General features: G+C 45.6%; 1 protein-coding gene across 5 annotated transcripts in view; it reads right to left on the bottom strand.

Moving 5' to 3' along the window:
• Window positions 1-3,937: 3,937 nt before the first annotated feature.
• The window catches only part of SEZ6L (seizure related 6 homolog like), a 214,851-nt gene continuing 196,982 nt past the window's right edge, over window positions 3,938-21,806 (bottom strand). Inside the window, exons 13-17 of one of the 5 annotated variants that reach the window (XM_032256706.1) lie at window positions 21,568-21,762; window positions 14,372-14,404; window positions 11,889-12,003; window positions 9,669-9,771; window positions 3,938-7,252 (exon numbers count right to left, since the gene is read on the bottom strand). In XM_032256706.1, coding sequence (XP_032112597.1) covers window positions 7,223-7,252; window positions 9,669-9,771; window positions 11,889-12,003; window positions 14,372-14,404; window positions 21,568-21,762 — 476 coding nt within the window. In that variant the 3' untranslated portion in view covers window positions 3,938-7,222. The remainder of the gene's footprint in view (window positions 7,253-9,668; window positions 9,772-11,888; window positions 12,004-14,371; window positions 14,405-21,567; window positions 21,763-21,806) is intronic. The other 4 variants (XM_032256707.1, XM_032256708.1, XM_032256709.1 and 1 more) reach the window with 4 other exon arrangements.

Here is a 21,806-nt window from a genome sequence, read left to right as displayed (position 1 = left end):
TCCCGGCTCACTGCAACCTCCACCTCCTGGGTTCAAGCAGTTTCTCCTGCCTCAGCCTCCTGAGTAGCTGGGACAGGCTGTGTGCCACCATGCCCAGCTAATTTTTTTATTTTTACTAAAGATGGGGTTTCATCATGTTGGCCAGGCTGGTCTCAAACTCCTTACCTCAGGTGATCCACCTGCCTCAGCCTCCCAAAGTGCTGGGATTACAGGCGTGAGCCACCATGCCCGACCTAATCAAAAAAATTTTAAGCACAATTAAAATCATTGTAATTCGATCTTTTCTCCTTGCTGACCTCACCAATGACCACTGTTTCACCACATCATGTTCCAAAGTGGTATTAGTTTACTATCAATTTCTTTCCTTCCGTTTTTTTTTTTTTTTTAGAGGAATCTTGTTGCCCAGGCTACAGTGCAATGGCGTGATCTCGGCTCACTGCAACCTTGCAACCTCCGCCTCCTTGGTTCAAGCGATTCTCCTGCCTCAGTCTCCCCAGTAGCTAGGATTACAGGCACCTGCCACCACACCTGGCTAATTTTTGTATTTTCAGTAGAGACAGGGTTTCACCATGTTGGCCAGGCCGGTCTCAAACTCCTGACCTCCTAATCCTCCCACCTGGGCCCCCCAAAGTGCTAGGATTACAGGCGTGAGCCACCACACCTGCCTCTTTCCTTCTTAACATGCCCATTTTGCCTATTTTAAGGGTGAGAATTTATAGAAGACAAAGACAAAATTTAGCCTCATCAAGACTGAAGAATATCACTCCCTTTTGTTGAGATCTTTCATCCATTTTTTTCCCGCTCTCTAATATCCCCATTTTCATCCTCTTACAATGTCTTCCTAGACAACATTTTTGGTCCCATTAGTATTACAGGTGATATAATGAATCTTGAAAGGAAAATTAAGGAGAATTTTGTCACTCGAATTTCTTTGTTATTAAGCAAAGATCCAAGCTCTTAAAAACACATATTTCTGCCAGTAGTGGTGGCTTATGCCTGTAATCCCAACATTTTGGGAAGCCGAGGAGGGTGGATCACGAGGTCAGGAGTTCGAGACCAGCCTGGCCAAGACGGTGAAACCCTGTCTCTACTAAAAATACAAAAATTAGGTGGGCATGGTGGCGGCTGCTTGTAATCCCAGCTACTCTGGAGGCTGAGGCAGAAAATTGCTTGAACCCAGAGGTGGAGGTTGCAGTGAGGCGAGATCCTGCCACTGCACTCCAGCCTGGGTGACGGAGCAAGACTCCGTCTAAAAACAAAAACAAAAACAAAAAACAAAAAACAAAAAAACAACCACACACACATTGCCGATGTGGAAATATTTCTTTTCATCTCAAATATTACTGAGATGAAAACATTGAGCTGGGCTCGGTGGCTCACGCCTGTAATCCCAGCACTTTGAGAGGTGGAGGCGGAAGGATCACCTGATGTCAGGAGTTCGAGACCAGCCTGGCCAACATGGGGAAACCACATCTCTACTAAAAATACAAAAATTAGCTGGGTGCAGTGGTGGGTGCCTGTAATCCCAGCTACTCGGGAGGCTGAGGCAGGAGAATTGCTTGAACCTGGGTGACAGAAGTTGCAGTGAGCCTAGATTGTGCCACTGCACTCCAGCCTGGGTGACAAGGGAGACTGTCTCCAAAAAAAAAAAAAAAAAAAAAAAAGAGAAATAACAATAGAATTCTCAGCTCCCAACTGACAGAATGAACCTCCTCTTGGCCAAGGAGGCCCCAGAGAAACTGAAGCTGAGTTTCTGGCCATGAAGGGATGGAGGGTCAGTCACACCTCATTATCCCTTCGCCCTCAATAATCACCATCAGTCTTTCTAAGGGCCAAACAGAAACCAGCCCTTTCAAAAGACTCCACACTGATAATGTAGATAACTAGCTTATTTTCCCAGGTAAAGACAAGATGAGATTAATCATTCCTTCATCCCTCCCTGAGATTTCTCCTTCCTCCATTCTGTTTTTCTTCAAACATTCACCTTATCTTATGTAAAATGTAAATTTGTGGGGCTCTAACTGAAGTCTCTCATAACTATGTAATTATTTACCTCATTGCACCCTCCTCCCTTTTAAGGAAAATGTGGAACTGCTAAACCTCTTGAGAACCTCTCCGGAAAACACAGCCCCAGATGTGTCTGTGACTCACGTTTTTCCTGGGTGCACCCTCCAGCTGGTTCCATAAACCTTGATTGATTGAGACACCTGCCTCCATCACTCATTTTGGTTATGGGAAAAAACAATTAAGGAAAAGGAAGCAGAACTTGAAGATCTGGGAAAAATCTCAGCCTATCCATATAGCAAAAAATGAGAAAGCTTGTTCTGAAGAGAACACTGAGGATGTGTTTGAACAAGCATGTGGTGAAGAGATCTTGAGGCTCATGCCTGTAATCCCGGCACTTTGGGGTCTCTTGAGCCCATGAGTTCAAGACCAGCCTAGGCAATATAGCGAGACCCTGTCCCTATAAAAAAAAGTAAATAAATAAATAAATAAATAATAGAGATCATGAGTAAAACTCATGGACTTCATCAGCTATCTTGGCAGAACCTAGGAATGGAATTATACCAGTGAAGGCACTGCCAGTTTGAACTAAAGAGGGTAGAGAAAGCAGGACAGAATGAAAAATAACACTCAACCTTCTGGAAGTCTTCAGGACCAAACCACAGAGCTCAGCTGCGAATGTGTGCTAAGAATGAACCAGAAGGTGATTAAGGGATCATCAGGGGTGCCACTGCCACCATAGGTCCTGAACCAAAGTGTTTCTTTCCTCTTCTGTTTTCAAGGGCAGGGCTGTGTCTCTGGTTTCAGCCAGGACAATCCCATCCAGCGTCTCAGGGGTGGGCTGCCCTCTGAAGAAAGCCGTGTGGACAGGGCAGCTCGAGAGAGCCAAGGAGGTGATGCTGCCACCCCAGTGGGCCTTTAGGGCAGAGCATCAAACCAAAGAAGCTTATTCTCAAGTCTTGAGATCTAATGGCATTTGCCTTGCTAGGTTTTGCACTTGCTTGAAAGCCGACACCCCTTTCCTCCTTATTTTTCCCTTTTGGTATAGCAATGTATATCCTATCCCTGTCCCGCCATTGTGTTTTGGAAGCACATGTCTTGTGTGGGTTCATAGATTTACAGATAGAGAGCAGTTTGCCTTGGGATAAATCATACCTTGAGTCTCATTCATACCTGATTTAAATGATATTTAAACGAGACTTCAGGCGAGTTGATGGTGTTGTAAGTTCAGACTTTGGAGGCTGTGGGAGTGGAGGTAATATATTTTGCATGCAAGAAGGACATACATTTTGGGGGCGCCAGGGGTGCAATGCTGTGGACAGCTGTGTCCCTCCAAAATTCACATGTTGAAGCTCTAACCCTCAGTGTGACTGTAGTTGGAGATAAGGCCATCAGCAGGTAATTAAGGCTAAACAAGGTCATAAGGGTTGGACCTCATTTGATAAGACTGTGGCCTTTTAAGAAGAGGCAGATCTGCCTCTCCTTTTTTCTCTCCCTCTCTTCCCCTCCTTCCTGCCTTTTCCCTTCCCTCTACTGTGTGAAGACACAGCAAAAAAGTCATCTGTAAGTCAGGAAGAGAGCTCTCACCAGGAACTGAATTGTCTTGTACCCTGATCTTGGACTTCTCAGCCTCTAGGCCTTTGAGAAATATGTTTCTGTTGTTTAACCCATCTCGTCTGTGGTGTTTTCTTATGGCAGGCTGAGTGAAGACAGGGAGGATGGTGGAACATCTGATGATGGCAGTATCCTCAAACCCACCTTGTCCCAAACATCCCTTGAAGGTCCCAGAAACATTCCAGAGTGGGAAGTCCTGTCTTAGTGTTCAAAGTATCAGTAGGTGTGACCCCAGCCCAATCCCCGAAACTGGAATCATTCCACTTGGTGCCATCCTGAAGTGTCTGTAACAAAAATCCCACACACTGGACTCTTTTTCATCTGTTTTATTAGCATCAATATATACAAAATGGAAAATGACTTAATTTCGTTATTCTAGCTTAGAAAGTTTGTTTTGCATTTTATTCTGTTTGGCGATAAAATGGAAATGAAAATTTCCCAGGAGAAAGCCTACCTTTGGGGGTGCTGAACAACTCAAACAATATCTGACCCCAAATGACCCATCATGCCTAGTCAAGGACATAGGCGGGTCATACCCTTCTGAGTTAGTCTAACGGCATTTTTGCCTGAGGGTCGTGTCTCAGCCTAAAGCTACCCACGTATTTGCCAAATCACTACTTCTTATACAACCCTCCAGATTACGCAGACACTTTGCTTCCTTCTGGACTGTTTGGCAGTTTTCCAAGCTATCAGCCTGAGGTTCTGTAGGCTCTCCAAGGGGGAGCTTCAAAAGATCATAGTTAAGCACATCTATGAAACTAGGTAAGAATGGCCATCAGGTGGCGATCAGAATACTTATGTTAGCTAAATAGTTCTACAAAAAAAAGCAAAAAGCTGAGCTCCAAGCTAAAGAGGATTGAGTGTGTGCATTTTTAAAGCACAGGGTGGCGGCTGACAGATACAGCTTATATGGATTAGCATGTAATACACGCCATCACATGCATTCTCTGAAGCTCACAATCTCTGTAAACGTATTTCCCCACTGTTTTAAAAACAAAGAGTGGCTTGTAGGAAGGCTCAGTCCATTCTCGAGTTTCTCAAGAGTGTATCCTATTCAAAAATATTTAATCCCAATGGGTTTTCATGTTGATCTTATAAAAACAGACATATATGAACCGTAATGAGATGCCTTGCACATTTTTGGCACTATAATTTTTTTACCTTTACATGTTACAAATACACGTTCAGATATTTTAAAAAGAAAAATAGACACCAACCTGTCTTTTCAATCACTGTACAGCGTTGAACTCGTATGATCCATCTCTAGGCTAAAACAAACTTTTAAAACATGGTTACAGGTGCAGTAATACTAAGACAGAACTGAGACACTGGTCTCTTGGAAAAAAAAAAAAAACACCAAAAAACAAAAAAACCCAATGCCTTTTCTATCTATCCAATAGCCAGTAAGAATACAATACCTAGGATGTGGCCTGACCAGTTTTAGGGAGCAGGATTAAAATAAAGATTTATATTTTGAAAGTCTTGATAAGAGGCAAATGTTTAGTTTTTACACAACCCTAATATGTTTTAAAACGGAACATTATTAATAGCGTTCTTCATCCCAGGTGACCCAGGTTTAGGGTTAGAATAAGCGTCAGATAAAACATACTGGGCTCTGCCTTTTATGGAAAGGTGACACTATTTGTGTTGTTATCTTTCTCTAAACATGACATTGTTCATTAATGGCCTGGAATACTTCTCTGGTTCTTGCATTAAATGGGGGTGGGCTTTGGGTCCTGGAAAGCAGTCCTTAGCGATTTCTTGCCATGGACCACAAATGCATGCCTTCAGGAGTATATATGCAAGATTCTTTTCTGGCGGAAGGAAAATATTCTGGTCTTTGACCCCCAAGATTGAGGTCTGAGTTCCTGCCGGCAAGGAGGGTACGTGTGTGCATAAACCCGACTTGCCCTATCTTGCTTAAGATATTTCCAATGTAACCACCAAATCAGAGACTCCCTGCCATTCTCCCTACAGCCGGAAAGGGCTTTTCTTGTTTGAAAACCAGACTTGAATCACTTCCAGCGAGAATGGGAGGGCACCAAAGAGGACTCCACATGCCACTGAGCCTGTGTGCCTCTCCAAGCCACTGGCTGTCACCACCATGTCACCGGTCCCAGGGAGGTGACTCTGCTTCACACATAGTATTTCTTCCATGCACCTGTACCCTCCACCTTCTCTTTATACCTGTATTGAGAAAATACTCTTCCAAAGAGTCACACACTTACTAGTTTCACTGGGTTGGGGAAAACAGACCCTGATAAAATAGGAGGAATGCCTGTGTGTTTAGATGTGGGGCTATGGAATCCCTTCTGCATGAAATTCCTCTCTCTGTCTTCATTGATGTTCTGGTCAGATGATGCAGGATTCCACTGGATGGTTTGCTGTGATTTAATACCCCCTGCCCCTGTTCCCTGCACCTCCTCTGTCAGCATTCACACCACCCTCCAACATCCAGACAGAGCTTCAGAGAATAGAAAAGTAGTTTCTTCTCCTAGGATCCTCCCGCCCCCTGAAATCCTTGACGGCATGTATATTCCGAAGATGACACCTTTTAGAGAAACAGTGCACTTGAGTCTCCTCTATTTTGAGGGCTGAGATATTCCAGAACCCCAGGAGAAAACAGAGCTCACCCCTGGATTTCCAAACATGGCGCCTCCTTTTTCCCATTACAAATCCTTGTCACTGTGTGAGTGGGGCCGCCGGTGCCTCCCGAGCCTGTGTGTTTATTACCACAGCTTGAGAGTGGCTTGCTGAACATGAGGATCAATTCTGGCACTTGTAGCATAAATTACGTGCTCTTTCATCATTGAAAGAGTGTCGAAGAAAAGAACATTTTATTAACCCAATACCCTCACCCAATGATCTCCCTCACCGAATTCTTCACTGGAACTCTCAAATCTCTCATTTTCTCTGAAACATCCCCTTTGGTCATTTATCACCTTTTTAGAGAACACATTTTCTTCTTTTGTCATTGTCCAGTGAGGCCAGAGTGGTAAGACAATGTTTACATAACACCCTTGCTGCCTTCAGAAGAACCTTGAGAGGGAGGGGCTCTGGAAAACCCTTCAGAAGCTGGTTAAATGGGAAGAGAGGACCCAGAATCTGTTTTGGAGCACAGCTTCCCAGTTGGGTTTAAATACCCATGCTAAATTCCAACCCAAGCTAAGCCAACAAGAAATACCCTTTCCAACCTAATCTTGGGGCTTAGATTTGTACTGAAAACACCACGGGCATGGATCCCAAAGATGCATGCGATTCGATGCAGCCTTAGCATGGCATTGCTGATGGGAGAAACTCCATCTGTTGTTTTATGTTTTTGCTGCCGCTGTTTGCCATTTTGCAAGTCTTCCTCCTGCCTTCAGAACGGAGGCTGTAACATGAATTTGGCTGAGGCCGCAAAACATCCAAACCCACACCTATTTCATTTTTAAATATAATAAATACAGGGAAGAAAACAGTAAACCTTCAATAAAGAGTCTAATGAAAAGGCTGTCAACACTCTGGGGTTTCAATCAAATGCCACATGGTCTCTGGATGAATGTCTCGAGGAGATTGTGGTTGAGTTCACATCTGCAAGTCCCCTTCTCAAGTGTAGCTCTCTTTAGATAGAAACCTCATACTCTCTGGTTTCCTGCAAGAGAGAGAAGCAGAGATTTGTCAAACCTTTGCGTGGTAGAGTGACATATGTAGGGAGATGCAGTTCTTGGCACCTCTATGCCCATGGTCTTGGTCATGACCTTGCAGTGCCCTCCCACTCTGACCCTGACTTGCTTTGGCCAATGGGTTATAAAGAAATGGTGTACAACAGCTGTTTGAAACATGCTTGTGCGTTTCTGCTTGCAACCTGCCCATCTGTCATCACCATGAGCAGGGCATGCCCTGTGAGCCTTCAGTCCCTGCAGGAAAATGAGCAGAGCTGAGTCAGCCAGCCACTAACCAGCCAATGCCAGGATTACCACCTAGCTGAAATGAGCCTAAAACACTGCCCTGCAGACTGATGAGCAAATGAATGCTTGTTGCATTAAGCCATTGAGTTTGGAGATGTTTGTTACTCGGCATATAGCTCTAGGTCACTGATACACTTTACTAATAAGTATTCATAATGTCTAGTCTCTATAATTCTTCTTTATATCAGTCTGAACTTTTCTCATTATTTCAAAGCAAACTACATAGAATGCAATATAACATATGCCCTGATCTACCATTGCCATCTGAAATGACCACAACAGTGGGTAGTTTTATTCCTTCAGTATTTATGGAGTGTGAATAATGTATTCCAAGCCCCAGGGACAAGGAGCAAGGAGATAGAAGAAGTCACAGGGTCAGCCCTGGAAGTTGTCACCATCACAGGCTTTAATGGAAGTCTCCAGCTCCTGTTTGTCCAACACAGATATACAATCACATCTATGCTTCATCGTAGATGGGAATGTGGCGGGCAGGCTCCAAGGTGCTTCCCATGATCCCCACCTCCTGGAGCTCATGCCATTGAGTGGCCCCCTCCTTTTAAGGGTGGGTAGAGACTGTGACTTGATTCTAACCAGAATACAAAGTGTTAGGATGTCACTTCCATGTTTACATGACACACGATTGTGACTTGTATCTTGCAAGATGACTCTCTCATGCTGGCTTTGAAGAAGTCAACTGCCATGTCATGAGCTGCTCTATGGAGAGACCCACACACAGAAAACTGAGGGTGGCCCCTAGGTAACAGCCTACAAGAAATTGAGGGCCTCTTTCTAACAACCTGCAAGGAACTGAATGCTGTCAACAACCACGAGTCCAGATGTGGATCCTTCCCTGGTTGAGCCTCAGATGAGACTGCAGCCAAGTTTCTGCCTTGTTTGTAGCCTGTGAGCCATGAAGCAGAGGGTCTAGCTAGGCAGTGCCTGGATTCCTGACTTATAGAAACTATGAGATAACAAATGTGTGCTGTTTTAGGCCCCTAAGTTGCAGTAATATTGTTACACAACAAGAGATAACTAACACAGGAGATCAGAGGAAGTGGAGGTGAAGGCAGGTTGGCAGGACAAGAAACAAGGCAGGCTTATTCTCACAAACTTTGGGAGACGGTTGCACATCGTTACCCAGTGAATTTGAAGGATGGTGGTTTTACAAAGTCACAACCAGCCTTTTGCTTCCTCGTATGTGCGCTGGACCTTTGCACATGCTCTCCTTTCTGTCTGGGATCGTCTTCAGCCCGCCGTTCGAGTTTTACCCACTTCCCATGTCCCAGCTTTACTCTCACTTTCTCAACGATGGCTTCCCCAACCCCCTTTAAATGTCCCCGCTATACATTCTCCTAGCACCTTATTCAATTTGTTCATAGTCCTTTAAAAGCATTATTTGTTGTAATCGAAATATTCCTGGGTACATTGGATTGTCTGAGGTTCAAGGGAGGCAGAATAGCATCATGATTAAGAGTGTCAGGTTGAATTTGCATCCTCACTTCAGGCTGTGCATCCTGGCTGTGCGCCACCTTGGCCAAATGATTATTTTCTCTCTCTGGACCTCAATGTCTTCATCAATCAATTAGAGATAACTGTGGAGCCTACTGCAGACAGCTGCAAGGATTCAAGGAGATTATGCATTTAAAGTGCCCAGCACATGGCGTGTATTATTGATAATAATCATTCACAAGACTGTAAGCTCATTAATGGTGGAATCTGTGTCTGTTTGGGTTCACGACTATTTTCCTAGCATGGGGATGTTTCATACTGCCATTGAATGAAGTGGGGAGCCCAGTGCGATGTATGGGAACACTGCACATTGACACCAGGCCACCGGTGGTCTGCTTTCTGTGGGTCTTGGGTGCAGCCTTTATTTTCTGTGGGTGTTCTGCTGACAGTAATCAGCCTCCTGGGTTCGTCCTCAGCACCAACCACTTGTAAGTTCTCCCAGCAGTTACCTCTTTAGGGGTCTTCGTGGGGATAAGACAGGACCACCGGCTGTGCCTCTTGTGAGCAATAGAAAAGGAAACGTCTCGTCTTGTTGTTGGTGAATTCAGAGCCAAGAGAAGGGAATTGGGAAGAGATGAGAGACCAACTCACCCCTGTCTCATAAATGGGGTTGTCAAACTCGGTTTCCACGGTGATCTGGCTGTAGGGGTGGGAGTACATCAGAGGCAGGCGGAGGATGGAATAGTAGCGACATCTGGAGGAGAGAAAGGAGAGAGAAGTTACTTCTCTCCAGCGAGGAGACACATTACAATATTGAACGGGAACAGTTGGTGCCACTTCCTGAGCAGCGGCACCTCTGTGAATGACAACGAGGATGTGTGCAAACAGCCTTTTGCAGGCGAGAATCCTAGTGAGGTGAAAGCAGAAATCATAATTGCTCTCAACTTGCAACCCAGGCAGGGAGAACTAAAGCCTTGTGATTTCCCCTTACTAAAGAGGGGGCGGAGCTTAATTTGTTTTCTCCTGGAAGGTCATTCAAGTCCCTCTTGAATGTGGAGGGCAAAAAGAACAATGACGAGCATTTATTGAGCACCTACTGTATGCCATATTGCCTTAGATCAGACTTCCTTGACCACCTATTTACTTATTTATTTTGAGACAGGGTCTTGCTCTGTCACTCAGGTTGGAGTGCAGTGGTGCCATCTCAACTCATGGCCACCTCTGCCTCCTGGGCTCAAGTGATCCTCTTACCTGCATGCGCCACCACACTTGGCTAATTTTTTTTTTTTTTTTTTTTCTTTGAGATGGAGTCTTGCTCTGTCGCCAGGCTGGAGTACAGTGGCGCAATCTTGGCTCACTGCAACTTCCACCTCCCTCGTTCAAGTGATCCTCCTGCCTCAGCCTCCCGAGTAGCTGGGATTACAGGAATGTGCCAACATGCCCAGTGAAGTTTTGTATTTTTAGTAGAGATGGGATCTCACCATGTTGGCCAGGATGATCTCAATCTCCTGACCTCGTGATCCACCTGCCTCAACCTCCCAAAGTGCTGGGATTACAGGCATGAGCCACCGTGCCGGGCTGCTAATTTTTTAAATTTTGATTTTATTTATTTATTTTTATTGAGACAGAGTCTCACTCTGTGGCCCAGGCTGGAGTCCAATGGCACAATCTTGGCTCACCGTAACCTCCACTTCCTGGGTTCAACCGATTCTCCTGCCTCAGCCTCCTGAGTAGCTGGGACTACAGGCATGCACCATCATGCCCGGCTAATTTTTGTATCTTTTTAGTAGAGACGGGGTTTCACCACGCTGATCAAGCTGGTCTCGAACTCCTGACCTTGTAATCTGCTCACCTGGGCCTCCCAAAGTGCTGGGATTACAGGCGTGAGCCACCGCGCCCGGCTGAACTGCCACTTTTATTCCAGAATTCTTTCCCCTCTCCCAGCCTTCTCTTGTGGCACTCAACAATTTGTAACATTCTACATATTTCCTTATATACTTTGCTTATTGTCTGTCTTTCCTTGTTAGAACCTGGACCCCGTATATTTCCTTCTATTTTTTTTTTTCCACAAACGATGTTTCTAGAACCAGAAAACTGCCTGACACCTAGTAGGTGCTCAACAGCCGTGAATGTGAAAGAATGAGTGACTATCCTAGGGCATGGTTTAATATCTTCCTTCTGCGTCACATGCAAGTTTGCTTTGTTTTATTTTGTCTTTTTGGAGATGGAGTCTCGCTCTGTTGCCCAGGCTGGAGTGCAGTGTTGCGATCTTGGCTCACTGCAACCTCTGCCTCCCAGGTTCAAGCAATTCTCCTGCCTTAGCCTCCTGAGTAACTGGGATTACAGGCGCATACCACCACGTCCAGCTATTTTTTTTGTATTTTTTAGTAGAGACGGGGTTTCACGATGTCGATAGGCTGGTCTCTAACTTCTGACCTCGTGATCCACCGGCCTCGGCCTCCCAAAGTGCTGGGATTACAGGCGTGAGCCACCGCGCCTGGCCCCAAATGCAAGTTTCTATGACCCTCAACGCTTGGGACAATGTCTGATACACAGCAGAGTGTCAATACATATTTGAATAAATGAGTGAATGAGTGAGTGAGCGAGTGAGTGAGTGATGGAGTCATGTCTACGTCCCCCACTAAACCATAACCTCTCTGAGGTCAGGAATAGGATTTGTCTTACTTGCTTGGAGGCTTCATAAGTGCCCAACGTAAATATTTATCCCACAGAGGTGTGTTCAATCTGGCCATCTCTGATTACACAAATGCCACTCTGCCCAAGCTACGGTGGAGACCCTGAGACTCAGAGGTGAACCACCTAGTCCCTCCGAGCGCTGCTGGGCAGTCCTCTCCCCCATCAGCTCCCTACCTTGTGATGTAAATGTAGGCTCCTCCCAGCAGTAAGGAGATGATGAGGACCGGGATGAAGATAGCCAAGGCCATGTTCCCCCCTTCCAGCGACGTCTCTGCTGCCGCTTCTGCTACTGAACACAGGAGCCAGTGAGGTCCTCATTTCCCAGGTACCTGGCTCCCAGGTGAGTGCCCATATGCCCAGTTCTCCACCCTTTGAAGATGGCTCTCCAAAGACTAAAGGAAATGGTGCTGGTCCTTTGCAAGGGATCCCAGACTCATCCTTGGGTGGGCTGGCCATAGGCGCTACAGAGAATTACACTGTTTGAAACTCAGTTATACCATTCTCATTTTTTTGGGGGGGGGCTACAGTTAAAATCTGGTTAAAGTCCAATTCACAGGAAGTCTTGGAGAAAATCCCAAATTCAGTAACTGGGAAAGCAGATTTGCTTGATATTTCATAGAGTGGAGAAGAGAAATAGGCATGTGTCTGGACCTGAGATACAGAACCGGTGGGCAAATCTGGGCTCTGTGTGTGTCCATGAGTTGAATGGTGCTGGCGGCCAGCCACAAAATTCCCTCCCTCCCTCCCTCCCTCCCTCCCTCCCTCCCTCCCTCCCTCCTTTCTTCCTTCCTTCCTTCCTTCCTTTCTTTCTCTCTCTCTCTCTTTTTTTTGAGATGGAGTCTTGCTCTGTCTCCCAGGCTGGAGTGCAATGGCTCACTCTTGGCTCACCACAACCTCCGTCTCCCGGGTTCAAGCGATTCTCCTGCCTCAGCCTCCCGAGTGGCTGGATTACAGGCGTGTGCCACCATGCCCAGCTAGGTTTTGTATTTTTAGTAGAGACAGAGCTTCACCATGTTGGTCAGGCTGATCTTGAACTCCTGAACTCGTGATCCACCCTCCTCGGCCTCCCAAAGTGTTGGGATTACAGGCGTGAGCCACTGCACCCGGCCCCAGCCACAAGGTTTCTGAGGGATTCCCAGACCTGGTGCTCCCCTGTGGCGTGGGGAGCTTGTTGCACCCAGACTGACAGGCCCCTCCTAGACCGTTTGAGTCACACTCTACAGTCCAGGCGTTGGCTCTGAGCACTGGGGACAGTTCTCTGTCCTGTACACCCCAATGACACCCCTACTGTGAAGGCCTGGCTTAGATTCCCAGACCCTCCCACTGCACATTCCCGGGCTGCTCTCTCAACCTCCCACTGTTTGTGGCAATTCAAGAACCATAACAGCTATTGCTTGAAGGGGGGATCCCACATCCCTTCTAGAAACTTGGCCTCCACGTTTCCTCTGCCGTTCTCCACGGTCACATCTAATAGAGCTTAGCCGTACACCAATCTATAATCCGTTAACCACCACTTTATGGGGTCTGAAAAATCAATCCTAATACCCACAATAAATGCATGAGTACAAAATGTTACAATGACTCCCTTAAGCTTCGGGCAACCCCAGCCCTTTGAGGTGTTCTCATGGTTCATTGGTTGGCAAAAGGCAGGAAAAGGATACTCTGAATGTAGGCTAACACAAAGTGCCCTCTATTTGCCAGGTGGAGTGGCTAATTCATGCTCCTTCACTTATATGTGAGCCCTGGTTCCACCTGCTTGGATTCAAGTGCTGTCTGTTACAAGGAACCGCCACTAGTGAAATGTAATTTACATAGCTCCAGATTCTAAGTGAACTCATTATTGTCAGAAAGCTAACGATGGCTCCAGGAATGATAAAAACTGCTTGACTGGGTGAAAACATTAAAAAAAAATAAAACAATATATTAGAGTATATATTTAAAAATATATACACTATAATATACTGTATATTTACATATATATACATTAATATTTACAGTATCTATCTTACGTCACAGCCCTGGTGAGTGGTTTTGTGCCAAGTTCAATAGCAGTGACATAGAACGCTGGACATTTTACACGTGGGAGGGGTTGGGAGGGGAAGGAACCACAAAATGAAAACAAAACCAAAAGAAAATCCCGGATAGATTTTCACATCTGCTCCTCATGAATAAGCCTCACTTGGGAATTTCTAACGAAAGCAGAGCTGAAGTAAGGAGACAGGGGAGAAGGGATGGGTAAGTTGGGGGGAAAAAGACTTGGGAAAATGGACCATCAAACGCTTCTGGGGCGAACTCCTCCCTCTGGAGACCAGGAGGACTCTCAGCATGGAAGGTGGGACGTCGCTAGATTTAGCTCTCCTAGAATGGCATCATGGCAAGTTTCACAGCGGGGTTATGCCTTTCTCAGGCTTATGGGCTCCAAGCTTTCCTTCTCCTTTGCTGTCAAATCCATTTCGGGTGATAGTTAGGATCTTCCCTTGCAAATCCCATACTTTTTTCCCTTACAATATTATTTAAAATTATCTATGGCAGTGTGAAGGCAGAATTTATTTATTTTTTAAAGCATCTACGTAAAGATATTCGAAGACCTGCCCTTGTTTTGAGCTATTAGTTTGATTTATTGAACTTTTTTTTTTTTTCTTCATTCTGGAACTCACCTTCTAAAGCATGTTCAAAACTGTCTTGATTAACTGAAAGAGAAATCAGGAAGCATTGGTCAATGTAAAGTGAATTCACTTCGTTTGCATGAAATGAGGCCAAAAAATTAGATGCGAAAGCCCATGCCATGCTTTGCTGACGGTAGTGTTATGTTCTTACTTAGCTTGGGCCGCTACAATCAGTGAACCTGCCTGGACTATTCACTTCCTAGGTTCCCAAGAGAAGATGAGATAGGTAAGACCCAAGATGAACCACAGTGATGGTTAGCAATTACTGAACGCTCACCGCGTGTCCAAAATTGTGCCAAGAACCCTGCATACCTTTGCTCATTTAGCCCTCACAGTCGTCTTGTTAGGTCAATGCTATTTTCATCCCCATTTTACAGATGAGCAAACAGAGGTTCAGAGAAGTGAAGCAACTTCTCTGACATCCCACAGCTTCTCAGCGATGGAGGCAGGATTTAAATCAAGGCTGCTCAAGTGCCTCTGGTCTCTGCTCTTAATTATGTGATGAGGGTCTTTTCATCATTTTCATGTAGGGCAAAACACAAACGGTCTGTGAGGCTTAAGACCTTCATTCAAAATCCAGCCAGAGGTGGAAGTGTTTTCCCGTTTTGACATGTTTATCTGTGTCAACCTTTCTCATCTCATTTTTATTCCCTTTTTATTTGACGAGGCTTTGCGTCCCATGTGAAACTATTTTTAGTCATTTACATTTTCTGTAAAACCTCTCTGGAAGTTCAAGATGGTGGGGAGTGGCGCTCATCTTTGTCATCTGTCATCATGGTAGCCAAGCACAAATATATACCAACTAGGATGGATGTTTATTCCAGGAATGCAAAATGCCACCATGAGGGACTTCAGTGAAAAAATTGCAGCATTAGGGGATAGGAGGGAGTGGCCACCAAAGGCTTAGCTGTCCCTATCTCCCCAATCCCAAGACATTCTAATGCATGCCTTGGTTAAAGTCACTCTCTGGTTTATGCCATCATCACACCATGACAACAGAACCAGCTGGAAACCCAGCGGGCTAGCTAAGTGCAGACATCTCTGTGGCTTTGGCATCAAGAAAATGAAAAGATTGAAGCAGATGGTCCCGTCTAAGACGTGAGTCACACCGTGGTTAAGTGGGAGTGTGTGAGTGTCCTGGAATCTTAGAGCTGGGAGGAGGCATTGAATCATGGGTCCCTTGCAGCCCTGTGCTCATAGACCCCGGGGCATGGGGAGGGGGCATGTGAAATGCAGATTCCTGGGCCATTCCTGGGACTTGCCAGGTTGGTATCCTCAGAAGCAGACCTCTGCAGGTCTCACCATTTCCCCAGCTGTTCTGATGCATCCGGTGGGCTGCCTGACTCTTCTTCGGACACTCTGATCTGGACTCACCCAATTATTTCACAAAACGGGTCAGAGAGGGAGGGCGTCTCAATCAAGGTCACACAGGAGGTCAACGGCAGAACCAGGCTGAAGCTTGGGGCCCCCAAGTCCCAGCTAGGTGGCCTCACATTGGCACTGATTTGCTTCCCCTGCCGTAGGTCACAATGTCATGGCTCCGAGATTTTTTTTGGAAGAGGAAGTGATTTATCGTTTCCTTTCCTCCTAGCAATTCCATCACAGTTGTGAGAGAAAGCAGTGAGCTGATTCACCTTGTGGGGCTTCTAGGAATACCAGCCCATAGAAAAGAGAAGTTTTGGGGATCATGTGCCAAATGGAGCCTCCTTTTATCATTTTTTTTTTTTTTGAGACTGACTCTTGCCCTGTCACCCAGGCTGGAGTGCAGTGGTGCCATCTTGGCTCACTGCAACCTCCGCCTCCCGGGATAAAACGATTCTCCTACTTCAGCCTCCAAATAGCTGGGATAACAGGTGTGCACCACCACACCCAGCTACATTTGTGTCTATTCTGATGGTAGTTTTATTTTCCTATCAGTTTGGCAGCATTTAAAAAAAATGGAAAACATACAGCGCCGGAGAGGATGTGGAGAAATGGACATTATCACACATTGTTGGTGAGCGTGGATTGCTCCGGTTGTGGAAGCGATTTGGTGACATCCGGGACAACCTGATATCCACAGACCTTTGTCTGCACTATTAATCCTGCTTTGATGAATCTGTCCTGCAGGATGAAAAGTGCCAGCATCCAAGGATTCATGGGGAATAATTTTTTTTTTGGCAAAACGAAACAAAAAACCGGGAGAGAACTGGTGTCTTCATCCACAGAGGAAGGGCTGGACGCACTGGAGAACAGGCAAAGCATGGAATGACGGGTGGCAATTTGAAAAATAAGATGACATTGTGGCTACATTTGTAAACAGGAAAACACAGAGTACGGCATGATATGACCCCCCCCCTCCTTTTTTTTTTTTTGAGACAGGTTCTTGCTCTGTCTCCTGACTGGAGTGCAGTGGTGTAATCACGGCTCACTGCAGCCTCAACCTCCTGGGCTCAAGGTATACTCCTGCCTCAGCTTCCCAAGTAGTTGGGACTACAGGAGCTTGTCACCATGCCCAGCTCATTTTTTTTGATATTTTTGTAGAGATGAGGCCTCACTATTTTGCCTAGGCTGCTCTCGAAGTCCTGGGCTCAAGCGATCTTCCCACCTCGGCCTCCCAAAATGCTGGGATTGCAGGTGTAACAGGTGGAAGCCACTATACCCAGCTTTATTTTTATTTTTTTTGTAAAAGAAAAACAAACATCCCTCTCTCTTTCCAAGTATGTCTATTTGTATAAGCCTAGGGAAAGATGTGACACTGGAAGATCAGGTGATGAGCACTGGCTTCCAGGGAAGAAAGGGATGGAGGAAGAGAGGAAAACTCTGTTCCTTTCATTTGCAACTCTGATTTCTTCTACTTGTTTCTTGAGATACCTTTGCAGTTAATCCAAGAAGAATTTAAAAAAGCCACTGTGCCAGATAAAATCACATTGTACTGGCCAAAGTGGCTCTTTTCATGGTTTTCTTATTTAGGTTTCTTTTTTAAATTTTTTTTATTTTATTTTTAACATGAATAATGGAAGCACTGTGGTTTGCGTAGGTTTCTTAAAAAACAAATCCAGCTAATTTTTCTCCCCTGCAGAAAACTCATCAACAATGTCAAATTAATTTCTATTAACGTCCACGTGACAGTTAGAGGGCTTACAGGGTATCTTTACTCAGGAACTTCCCAGCACTTAAACTCTACAAAGCAGGTTTCCGGTGCTATCAAAAATAAATTCAGGCTGGGTACGGCGGCTCACACCTGTCATCCTAGCTCTTTGGGAGGCTGAGGTGGGCAGATTCTTTGAGCCTAGGAGTTCAAGACCAGCCTGAGCAACATGACAAAACCCCATCTCTATTAAAAATAAATAAATAAATTCAAATGCAGGGCTGGACTTAGTGAAAATTATAGGGGAATGAGGGAAGGCAGCTGTTCTAAATGCTAATTGTGGCTTTCTTACTGTTTGCTGCTCTTCAAAAGGATCCCTTGTTCTCTTAGTAAGAACTGTTTATGTAAGTCATTGTCATTCATGTGATGACCCCTGCTTGATACCTGGTAAGATTAAGTTGCATTCCTTATGCTAGTGTTTCTCAGACTTGGTTGATGATACAATTCACCTGTGTGGTTAAATGGGTCCCTGGGTCCTGCTTTAGACCCAGAGAGTCAGAATCTCCGTGGAAAGGGCTCAGGACTCTGTTTATGTTTGCACCAAATGTTTGGCAGTCACGACCTTCCATGGTTCTCAAACTCAAGTGCATTTGAGAGCTTGTTAAAAGGTTTATCCCAGGCCCACCTCTCAATGATTCTGATCTGGGAGATCTGGGGTAGATTCTGGTATGTGTGAAAACACTTAGCTTTCCATATTGTGGCGATTGGCTGGTTGGGGTCTTTCTTAATAGCCCTGAAGGCAGGACATTTACAGTCATGAGATGTGGGTTCGGGTCCTCGCATTGTCTTATAGTAGCTGTGTGGCTTTGGGAAAGTCACTCATTTCTCTGAGCTTCTCCTTTCGCATCTGTAAAACAGGTCATATGACTCCCCTATCTTAGACAGTGGTCATGTGACCTAAATGAGGTGATTCAGGGGATTTTTTTTCCTTTTTTAAGGTGGTAAAATTCATATAACATAACATCAACCATTTTAAAGCGTTACAACTCAGTGGCATTTGGCTCATTCACAATGTGGTACAGCCATGACCGCTGTCTAGTTCTAAAACATGTTCATCATCTCCAAAACAAGCCCCAACACATTAAGCTGCTCCCAGGCAACCACGACTCTGCTTTCTGTCTCTATGGATTTACCTATTCTAGATGTTTCATATAAACGGCATCCTAAAACATGTGACCTTATGGCTCTGGCTTCCTTCACGTAGCCTAATGTTTTTGAGATTCAGCCGTGTCGTGGCATGTATCAGTACTTCGTTCCTTTTTTTCTGGTTTAATAATATTCCTTTATCTGAGCATGCCACACTTTTGTTTATCAGTCCATCAGTTGATGGGCATTTGGGTTGTTTCCATCTTGTGGGTATTGTGAATATGCTGCTATGCACATACACGGACAGTGTTTGTTTGCATACATGTTTTCACTTCTTTTGGAAATATACTTAGGAGTGGACAAACTAGCTGGGAAAGTATTTTTAAGCCTCAGAAATGGGGTGCATGAATAAGGCACTTGGGGATCCACTGAGGTTATGGGTTCTCAAGTAGAGAGATAACACTTCATGCTTCTGTTTCTTCTGGAGAGCCAACTCAGAGCGTTTTGCCTGATTCTCAAAGGGGCATAAAGGTTAAGATCCACTGGCCTACAGCACTGAACGTATTTCCATTACTATTACTGATTGTGCACTTCAAAGGTCCAGATAAACGAATCCAAATTTTACTTAGTGTGTTACAACTTAATTTTAGTGATGAGTGTTCAATTGAGGTGCAATTTTCTCACTTCACCATCTGGGAGATGGGGGCGAGGCTTCACGCCACAGTGTGTAATAATAGCTGCCACCAGGTGGCGCTCACGATTCCCCGTGTGCACAAACGTGGGGCCTAAGAGTATCAGCGTTTGCAGAGTGCCAGGCAGCGCCCTGGGAGACCCCCCCCCGTGCGCAGTCGGGGAGCACTCCTAACCCCTGGGAAGTAAGTGGTTGTGAGAAGGCGGTGCAGGAGGTGGGAAACAATTAAGCCATGGTCTCTAAGCAGGGGTCCAAAGCAGGCTGAGGTCGGGCCCGGTAATCCCAGCACTTTGGGAGGCCGAGATGGGAGGATCAGCTGAGGCTAGGAGTAGAGACCCTCCTGGGCAACATAGCGAGACTCCCATCTCTACAAAAATAAAAAAATTTAGCTGGGCATGGTGGCGTGCACTTGTGGTCCCAGCCGCTCGGGAGGCGGAGGTGGCAGGATCGCTTGAGCCCAGGAGGTTGAGGCTGCAGTGAGCCATGATCACGCCACTGCACTCCAGCCTGTGCACCACAGCAAGACCCTGTCTCCAAACAAACAAACGAACAAACAAACAAACAAAAACTAGGCTGGCTCTCAGGGCCGGGACTAGGACAAGGTGAGAGGCGTCTAGGGCGAGACGTGTACGGAGACTCCTTTTTAAGGCTGACGTCCGGGACACTTGGTCACCTCCTTCCATTTTAACCTCAGGCACCTCTCTGGCCTCAACCTCGTCCCAGCCCTGTGTCAGTGTAACTGCAAACCCCTAGTATCAAAGACTTTAGTTCGTTGTGGATGTTCCTAACGAATTTTGCAACCCTGACGCTTTCATGGGACAGGAGCTATGTATGCATGTATATATAGATGTATACATACACATGTATGTATGTAAATATATATATATTTTAGTACAGAATGGCATTCGACAGGAGCAATATTGAGTGGAAAAATAGGATGTTGAAGACTTGGAGTAAGAAATGATTTTAGAACTGGGTGTGGCCGCTCACACCTGCAATCCCAGCTATTCAGAGGCACAGGAGGGAGGACCAGTTGAGGTCAGGAGTTCTAGGCCAGCCTGGGCAACATAGCAAGACCCTGTCTTTACAAAAAAATTGAGTAATAATTTAGAAAATCAAAAGTGCCAGACTTTGAAGGTGGGGTAGTTTTAAATACACTGGAGCCAGTTTGTTTTGCTTGTATTTTCTTTGTTTGAGACAGGGTCTCACTCTGTCACCCAGAGGTTGCCTCACTGCAACCTCTGTCTCCTGGGCTCAAGTGACCTTTCCAACTTAGTCTCCCAAGTAGCTGGGACTACAGGCACACGCCACCACGTATGGTTAATTTTTGAATTTTTTTTTTTTTTTTTAGAAACAGGGTTTCATCATGTTACCCAGGCTGGCCTTGAACTCCTCCCACCTCAGCTTCCCAAAATGCCGGGATTACAGGTATGAGCCACTGCGCCTGGCCTGCTTCTATTTTCATAATTGTGACATGTGATAAAAAGCTTAGAGAGATTTTTCTTTTTGAGATAGAATCTTGCTGTGTCACCCAGGCTGGAGTGCAGTGGTGCCACCTCGGCTCATGGCAATCTCCGCCTTTGGAGCTCAAGTGATTCTCCTGCCTCAGCCTCCCAAGTAGCTGGGACTTCTGGCCAGCACCACCACATCAAGCTAATTTTTTTTGTATTTTTAGTAGAGACCAAGGTTTCACCATGTTGGCCAGGCTGGTCTTGAACTCCTGACCTCAAGTGATCCATCTGCCTCAGCCTCCCAAATTGTTGGGATTACAGGCATGAGCCCCTGCGGCTGGCCAAAAGATCATTTAGTAAGTAAAAATAAAAATGCTAAGCTAGAAGACATTGTGTCATAGTATAATTGGCAGCATTTTTTTTCTTTTTTACTGGTGTATAAAGTAATGGGTGACATCTTAGGTTTTAATGAAGTACAGCAGCTCAGCTTTTTATTATTTTAAAATTTAATAATTTAATTTTTTTGAGATAGAGTCATGCTCTGTCCAGGCTGGAGTGCAGTGGCATGATCATGGCTCACTGCAACCTTGACCTCCGAGGCTCAGGTGATCCTCCCATCTCAGCCTCCCGAGTAGCTGGCACTACAGGTGTGTATCTCCATGCTCAACTAATTGTTTTTTGTAGAGACTGGGGGGGGGGGTCTTACTATGTGGTCTAGGCTGGTCTCGAACTCCTAGTCCAGCTTTTTAGAGCAAGTTCATAACTCCTGTGAGTCAATCCTGACATCTCCAGGCCCCGGGGACCCTGTGTGGTCAGTAGGGTTCTTTACCTTTACACACAGGCAGGGGCCCGTTCCAGTGGGACGGCTGCCCCAGGATGCAGCGGATGGTGACTTCGCCCATGAGCTCGAAGCCTTCGTAGCACATGAAGGTGAGGGACTCTCCTGGCAGGTAGAGTCGCTTGTACAAGATCTGGTATCCGTTTTCAGGCAGTCCTGGGTTGTCACATGCCAGGGACTCCTCCGCTGAAATGCAAGCCAGAAGGAGCTCTGAGGACACGATGCAAATC

This window comes from Sapajus apella, unplaced genomic scaffold, assembly GCF_009761245.1.
Source record: "Sapajus apella isolate SASKATOON/1434 unplaced genomic scaffold, GSC_monkey_1.0 scaffold95, whole genome shotgun sequence".
In the NCBI taxonomy this organism is placed as follows: domain Eukaryota; kingdom Metazoa; phylum Chordata; class Mammalia; order Primates; family Cebidae; genus Sapajus; species Sapajus apella.
This window is presented reverse-complemented; position numbering and strand designations above follow the sequence as displayed.